Here is an 8,085-nt window from a genome sequence, read left to right on the forward strand (position 1 = left end):
TCGGAAACCCAAGGAGGGGTCACTATGAGTCGGGGCCGACTCGACGGCACACAACAACAATAACAACAGACTCTATGGCAGGAGAACAGTAAGATTAGAATATACAACCTCCACCCTCTGGACCTTAAAGGTGAGTACAGGTTCATATATGTTTAAGGGTATAAATGGTAACATTCTCAGTTAGTAGAAGAAAAATCAGTGGCACTTAATTTTCTAATCATGACTGAATGTTGGAGTTTCTTATTCTTTGTGCTCAACAGCTGCATCCAATGGGCTGTAACATTATTAATGTTTCCAGTGATGAATATGGCATTATTCCAGACTCCCTCAAAGAAGTACTTTCTAAATGGAAGCCAGAAGATTCACAGAACCCGAAGAAAAACACCCCAAAATTTCTTTACACTATCCCAAGTGGCAAAAACCCTACTGGAACCTCACTAACAACTGACCGAAAAAAGGAAATCTATGAGGTATTTTGTAAGAATGTGTTAGGTGACTGTGGTCCTGTTTCCTTTTGCCTTTTTAGAAGAATACTATTCAAGTTCCCTTTCTGTTCAACCTCTTGCTTTTAAGGAAGATAAGTTTTAATAAAAACAAATCATCTATGCCAAGGATCCCAATATATTGAGACACAATAGATGATTATATTCTTTTTTAACTACTTACGAGATTTTCCTCTTTTCCCTTAATTGATGCTTTTATATAAAAGAAATACCATTCTTGGCCTCATAAATCACTTTATGAGGTTATTTAATGTTTAGCCACAACTTTGATTTTTATTATTGTTTATGTGTTTTCAACCTGTCTCTTCTTCCTAGTGCTTGACACTTTAGATTACAAAGAAGATCTTTCAGATAAGAGGAATGCTCCTTTTATGAAATCTCTTTTAGGTACCCAACTATGATGCCCAGTTTCTCACTATTAATACTAAGAAAACTGTATCAAACCCATGTTAAGTTAATACAGAAATCTTTTAAATCTAAAATAAAAGTCATATTCCTTATGTGAAGTCTCTTTATGTACCTGACTATGCTCCCTAGCCCTTCACTACAAATAGTTTTTTAAAATGAGTACCAATCACATGTAAGCTATATGAAATCTAATTGCATGTGGTGGGATCATAAGATTTCAAACAATTCTTTTCACTCATTACATGTATGTGTGTGTGTGGTTATGTACATGTATATGTGTATGTGTGTATATATATATACACACACACATACATGTATTTAAAATATTGTCTTACACTTATTTTACACACTCCAGGGATCTGTCCTAAGTTTTCTATTTATACCCTCCCCATGGACAGCCTCATCTACTTCCATGGTGAAAACTTCCAATCTCTATAGTGATGGTTCCACGTTGCCTAATCTTTACCTTGCCCCTGAATTCCATATTTCCTTATCCAACTTCCTAGTTGATATCCCCAAAAGATAAACAATAAAATCCCAAACTTAACATGGCCAAAATAAAACTCTTGATTTTCCCTAATCCCACCCCATTCATCCAATGTGCACCCATTCTCCATTGCACATTCTTCATCTCCATAAATAGTGCAAAGTGAATAGTTGCCCTTTATTCCTATCTTTCCCTTCTCTCTTCTCCCTCTCACCTCATTCAGTCCATTCTGTGGACTCTGCCACAAATTTATATGTTACTGTCTCTCATCCACAGCCTTCTCTCACTGGACCACTACACTGGCTTCCTCACTGTTCCCAACTCCTACCTTCCACTCCATCTCTCACAATTCACTCTTCACACATGTGCTGAAATTTCTCTGCTGAAATGTAAATGTAAAGCCAGTCTCCTCATTTTCTTGTTTACAGTCCTGCAGTAGCTTCCCTTTGCAGTTACACCAAGATCCAAATTCCTTCATCTGCCTTGCAAAGATCAGTGATTTGGCCTTCTATTCTCTAATGTCACCTCTTATTATCCTTGTTGTAGCCATGCCTACAAGCTCCAGCCATGCTGACCTTCCTTCTATTCCTTAAACATGCCAAAAAAAATTTTCTCACCCTAGGGCCTTTGCTCTTACTCTTTTCTTCAGTCTGGAGCTCTGTTCCCTGGTAATAGCACAACTGGCTCCTTCTTACACTCTGAGCTCCAGAGTTAGCTCATCAGAAAGGGCTTCAGAATTCATTCTGAATTAGTTGGTGTCACTCTGTCTTGCACATCATGCCGTTTTAATTTTCTGCTTAGTCCCCAAAACCCACCATCTGTTTTCTTCTATGTGTTACCCATTGGCTTACATATATCCTATCTCCTATTATAGGAGACACTGATTATAAATTCCATGAGAACATGAGCCTTTAGTGTCCCATTCATCTCTCTATACTCACTTGTCTAGCAAAATGTTGTTATTAGTTACCTCTGGTGGCATAGTGCCTAAGGTATTTGACTGCTAACCAAAAGGCTGGTGATTCAAACCCACTAACCACTCCTGTGAAGGAAGACTGGCCATTCTACTTCCACAGAGATACTGCCTCGGAAACCCAAGGAGGGCTTGCTATGAGTCAAATCGACTCGATGGCAGTGAATTTGGTTTTATTTATGTATGTATTTATTTGGTTTCACATAACAAAATAAAACACTGTCATATTCATGATCATTGGTATGTTTGAATACATTCATGCAGCTACTGTATCAACCCATTTCACCATCTTACTGAGGGTTTCCTTCTTTTTCATTGGCCTTCTATCCAATTTAATAAATACTTTTTGAATGAATGTGTTTAAAAAATTATGATTACAAATGATTCTAATTTTAGATCATTCTTGAAAAATAAATATATTACTGTAATCTTTTTAGCTGGCAAGAAAATATAACTTCATCATAATAGAAGATGATCCATATTATTTCCTCCAGTTCAAGAAGGTAAGTGATGATGTGAACTAATTTCACTTTTAAAAGATAAATGATTGCACTATATTTGATTTTACCTTGCTCACTGAGTCAGAACTAATCCATTCTTAAATTGAGTTTAATTATTACTAATTTGCTGCTGTTAATGTTAGCTGCTGTCAAGTCAGCCCCCAGTTCATGGTGACGCCATAGGTTAGAGTAGAACAGCACCATAGCATTTTCTTACCTGTAATCTTTATGGAAGCAATTTGCCAGGCCTTTCTTCCATGGAGCCACTGAGTAGGTTTGAACTACCAACCTTTGGGTTAGCAGTCAAGCACAAACCACTTGCACCACCCAGGCTTCTTCTGTTAAATTGCTACTGCTTCAGTTTTTAGTCTTTTGATTTTATCAAGGAATTAATGCTTTTCATTTTTGGTATTACTGGTCTTTCCAGAAATTACTTAATTTCAAAATAGTAACTGGCTTTCTGTGTCATGCATTTCAGGGCTAACAGTCTTCTTGAACACCAAATTCTAGTTCATAGTTTCTTAAACATCATAGCAGGGATATCATATGGGTTTCATCTTGGTGGTCACCTTTAGTCTCTTGGTAGTGGCTGACTGAATTGATGTCTGGAGTTGGATTTGGAACTGTCTTCAAGCTGAAGGAGAAAGAAGGCTGCACTTGATGAGCGATGTCCACCAGGGAAATAAAAGAAAGACAGCCTTCCCCAAGTCTGCCATCCTTGTCAGTTACCTCCTGGAATTTATCTGCAGAATAATGGGTTTTCAGATTGTAAAGAGTATGGGGGCAGTATCTTCTGACCTCCTCCACCCTCACAAGGGGGAAGCAGAGTCATCATCAACAGACCAAGGCTTTTTCCTATGAGTCCAGACATACCACCGCCACCTTTTTACCAATTCTCACTCCAACCGTCCCTCCCACGGCACTCACTACTTCTCTACTGGGTTCAGTAATTTGTTGCAATGGCCACACAGTAATCACAGACAATACTTATGATTATGAGATTTATTAGGGAAGTAACAGGCTACAACTCAGGTTCAGGAATACCCTTAAGTTACAATTCTTCAATCAGGCCAGTCTCCCCTCTGCTATGCCTTCAGGCATGCTTCCTGCCCCTTGTTCTCTCAGCCTGGACTATGTCCTGCTTGGTAAGTGTTACAAAGCTCTTTTATCTTTGCTGATAGGTACACCCACGTGCTCCCCACTCTGCCGGCAAGCCTCCTACCAAAGGCACTCAGCATTCTTGTCCGTGGGCCAGCAAGCCTGCCACTCTCTCTCATACCCCTTGGTTCCACTGCCTCTCAGCCAACAGTCTCTGCCAGGTGTCTCTGCCAAGGAGTTCCAGCATAGTGATCTCAGGTCCAAGGATGTTCTCCACTCCACTCTATCTCCAGCTATTCTCTCTTGATGCCAGTGAGATCCCCTCTTCTGCCTCTAGGAGGGCTCATTTTAAGCTCAGCAGCATAGCAAAACTAACTAATCCTCACATTAAAGTTCCACATCCTTTATTTGCATGGGCCCACACACTAATCTGATGAGAGTCAAAAAACCATGGCTACAAAAGCCATACCAAGTAATTCACTGCACCACACAGATTCTTTCCTACATTTCATGATTGTTGTTGTTGGATGCCATCAAGTCATCTCCAACTCACAGCAACCCTATGCACAGCAGATGAAACACCACTCAGTCCCATGCCAGCTCCACGATCCCTGCTATATTTGATCCCATCGCAGCAGCCACTATGTCAATCCATCTCGTTGAGGGCCTTCCCTTCCTTCGTTGACCCTCCATCTTACTAAGCATGACATCCTTCTCCAGGGAATGGTCCCTTCTGACAACATGACCAAAGTAGGTGAGATGACATATGGCCATTCTCACTTCCAAGGAGCAGTCCAGCTGCACTTCCTCCAGGACAGATTAGTTAGTTCTTTTAGCAGTCCATGGTACTTTCAGCATTCTTCTCCAGTACCACATCTCAAAAGCATCAATTCTTCTTCAGTCTTCTTTATTCATTGTCCAGCTCTCACATGCATATGAGGTGATTATCATGGCTTGTGTCAGGCCCACCTTGGTCCTCAAGGAGACATCTTAAGCACTTGAAAGAGGTCCTTTGCAGCCAACTTGCCCAGTGCTATTTGTAGTCTGATGTCCTGACTGCTGCTTTGATTGGCATCGATTTTAGAACCAAGCAATGTGGAGTCTTTGACAACATCAATCTTTTATCCATTCATTGTGATACTGCGTACAGGTCCAGTTGTAAGGATTTTTGTTTTCTTTATATTGAAATGTAATCCATACTGCAGACTGTATTCTTCAATCTTCATCAGTAAATGCTTCAAGCCATCCTCACTTTCAGTAAGCAAAGTTGTATCATCTGCGTATCTCAGGTTGTTAATGATTCTTCCTCCAATCCTGCTGCCACATTCTTCATATAGTCCAGCTTCTCAGATTATTTGTTCAGCATATAGATTGAATAAGTATGGTGAAAGGATACAACCCTGATGCACTCCCTTCTTGATTTTAAACCATGCAGTGTCCCCTTGTTATGTTCGAACAACAGCCTCCTTGTCAACGTACGGGTTCCTCGTGAGTACAATTAAGTGTTATGAAATTCCCATTCTTCTCAATGTTATCCACAGTTTGTTATGATCCACACAATCAAATGCTTTTGCATAGTCATTAAAACACAAGTAAATACTTTTCTGGTGTTCTTTGCTTTGAGCCAAGATCTATCTGACATCAGCAATGATATACCTCATTCCACATCCTCTTCTGGATCCTCTGGAAGTTCTCTGTCAATATACTGCTGCAATAGTTTTTGAATTATGTTCAGTAAGATTTTACTTGCATGAGATATTAATATCATTCAATAATTTCCACATTGTGTGGGATCACCTTTCTTTGGAATGGGTACAAATAAGGATTTCTTCCAGTCAGTTGGCCAGGTAACTGTTTTCCAGATCTCTTGGCATAGCCGAGAGAGTGCCTCCAGTGGGGCATCCATTTGTTGAAACATCTCAATGGGTATTCCATCAATTCCTGGAGCCTTGTTCTTCACCAATTCCTTCAGTGCAGCTTTGACTTCTTCTTTCAGTACTATTGGTTTTTGATCATATGCCACTTCCTGAAATGGATGAACATCAACCAGTTCTTTTTGGTACAGTGACTCTGTGTATTCCTGCCAAATTCTTTCGATGCTTCCTGCATCATTCAATATTTTGCCCGTAGAATCTTTCAGTATTGCAACTTGAGGCTTAAATTTTTTACTCAGTTCTTTCAGCTAGAAAAATGCCAACCGTGTTCTTCCCTTTTGGTCTTGGCATGTTTCATTATAGTAATTGGCTTTGTCTGCTTGACCTGCTCTTTGAAATCTTCTGTTCAGCTCTTTTATCTTGTCATTTCTCCCATTTGCTTTAGCTACTCTCCACTTAAGGGTAAGTTTCAGAGTCTCTTCTGTCATCCATTTTGGTCTTTTCTTCTTTTCTCATCTTTTTAATGACCTCTTGCTTTCTTTGTGGATGATGTTCTTGATGTCATCCCACAATTCTTCTGGTTTTCGGTCATTGGTGTTCAGTGCATCAAATCTGTTCTTTAGATGGTCTCTAAATTCAGGAGGGATATATTCGAGGTCATATTTTGGCTCTCATGGACTTGTTTTAATTGTCTTCAACTTCAAGTTGAATTTGTATATGAGCAGTTGATGGTCTGTTCCACAATCAGCTCCTGGCCTGGTTTTGGCTGAAGAAATTGAGCTTTTCCATCGCCTCTTGCCACAGTTATAGTCAATCTGATTCCTGTGTATTCCATCTGGTGAAATCCACCTGTATAGCCACCATTTGTGTTGTTGAAAAAAGGTATTTACAATGAATAAGTCATGATTACTGTTTCTTAATAGATACTAACCAGACTCCTAATGCCTGATTCCTCAAAAAACCAACACCGTGAGTTCATCATCTTTATTTGCTCTCAGTATTACAGAGACTATATACTTGGATTTTGTCCTCCCTTTAAATTTACTGAAAAGAATCAAGAACTCTTGATTTCTCCAAAGAATTTGCCTGAGTATCACTTCTGCCTACTTACCCTCCCAGCCTCATCACATCTATTACTTTCTTGTTTGCCTCTACTTTGAAAGTAGATATTGGAGTCAGTGTTGCATACTAACTAGATTTCTCATCTTCATTTCCCATCTTCATTTTATCTTTTTTACCTTTCTAGTTGGTTCATCCTTCTTGATTTCTCTAAGGAGCTCTTGTGGCATAATACCTAAGGCACTTAACTGCTAACCAGAAGGTTGGAGGTTCAAACCCACCAGCCACTCCACAGGAGGAAGATGGGACAATCTACTTCTATAAAGATTTACTGCCTCAGAAACCCAGTGAGTGTTACTATGAGTCAGAATCAGCTCAATGGCAGTGAGTTGGTTTGGCTTTTTTGAGTTAGTTCTGACGATCAGCACTCTGTCCCTATAAACTATTGTGAATTCTGCTGCCCTTCTTCATCTTGATCTTGCCCAAATTAGTTTTGATCGTCTCTGTATCTGTTAATCCTGGGTTCTAACCCTTGGGGCAAGAACAGACTATTTCCCTGAATTCATAATAATGGCATTTTGAGCAAATGAGAAAGCCCTGGTGTCTGTGTGTCTGTGTGTATTTGGCAGAAGCAGCCATGAAGACAGGCAGATGCTAATAAAAGTGCATGCATCTCTGTTTCATATTTCCTTTAAAAGGTTGAGATAAAGGTAATGGAAGAGATGATTGTGCTACTGTTATTCTAATCCATGTCCCCTACCCTATCTATGCAAAGTATTTATACAGTTATTATCAGAGTACTCAATCCAACAGTAATTTTTTTCTTTTTCATTTCAAGTCCTGGGCACCAACATTTCTTTCCATGGATGTTGATGGTCGTGTAATCAGAGCTGACTCTTTTTCCAAAGTCCTTTCCTCCGGGTAGGGCCTTGTGTACCTAACTTAAAGCTCTCTAAAAGTGATGAAGAATGTATACCTCAGTATCTTTTAGTCTACACAATTTTTTTCATTTAAGATATTTGTATTCTATTTTCCTTAAAACACCATAAACATAAGATTTTCCTCCCTCTATTCATCTCCAGGAGGCAAAGGTACTCACTTACCATTAATCTAAAAAAGTGGTGGGGCTGGGTTGATATGAAAGAGCAGTTGGGAACATTAGGTCAGAGTTGCATTATATTTT

The 8,085-nt window shown here is 39.5% G+C and overlaps 1 protein-coding gene across 1 annotated transcript in view; it reads left to right on the forward strand.

The window, feature by feature from the left end:
* Positions 1 to 8,085, forward strand: part of AADAT (aminoadipate aminotransferase) — a 35,912-nt gene that overhangs the window by 10,667 nt on the left and 17,160 nt on the right. The window contains 3 exon segments of the mRNA XM_007954899.1: positions 261 to 470; positions 2,809 to 2,874; positions 7,741 to 7,923. Of these exon segments, the coding sequence (XP_007953090.1) occupies positions 261 to 470; positions 2,809 to 2,874; positions 7,741 to 7,923 (459 nt within the window).

The sequence above is a fragment of the Orycteropus afer genome, unplaced genomic scaffold (assembly GCF_000298275.1).
Source record: "Orycteropus afer afer isolate SDZICR_OR568_19922 unplaced genomic scaffold, OryAfe1.0 scaffold00477, whole genome shotgun sequence".
Classification (NCBI taxonomy): Eukaryota; Metazoa; Chordata; class Mammalia; order Tubulidentata; family Orycteropodidae; genus Orycteropus; species Orycteropus afer.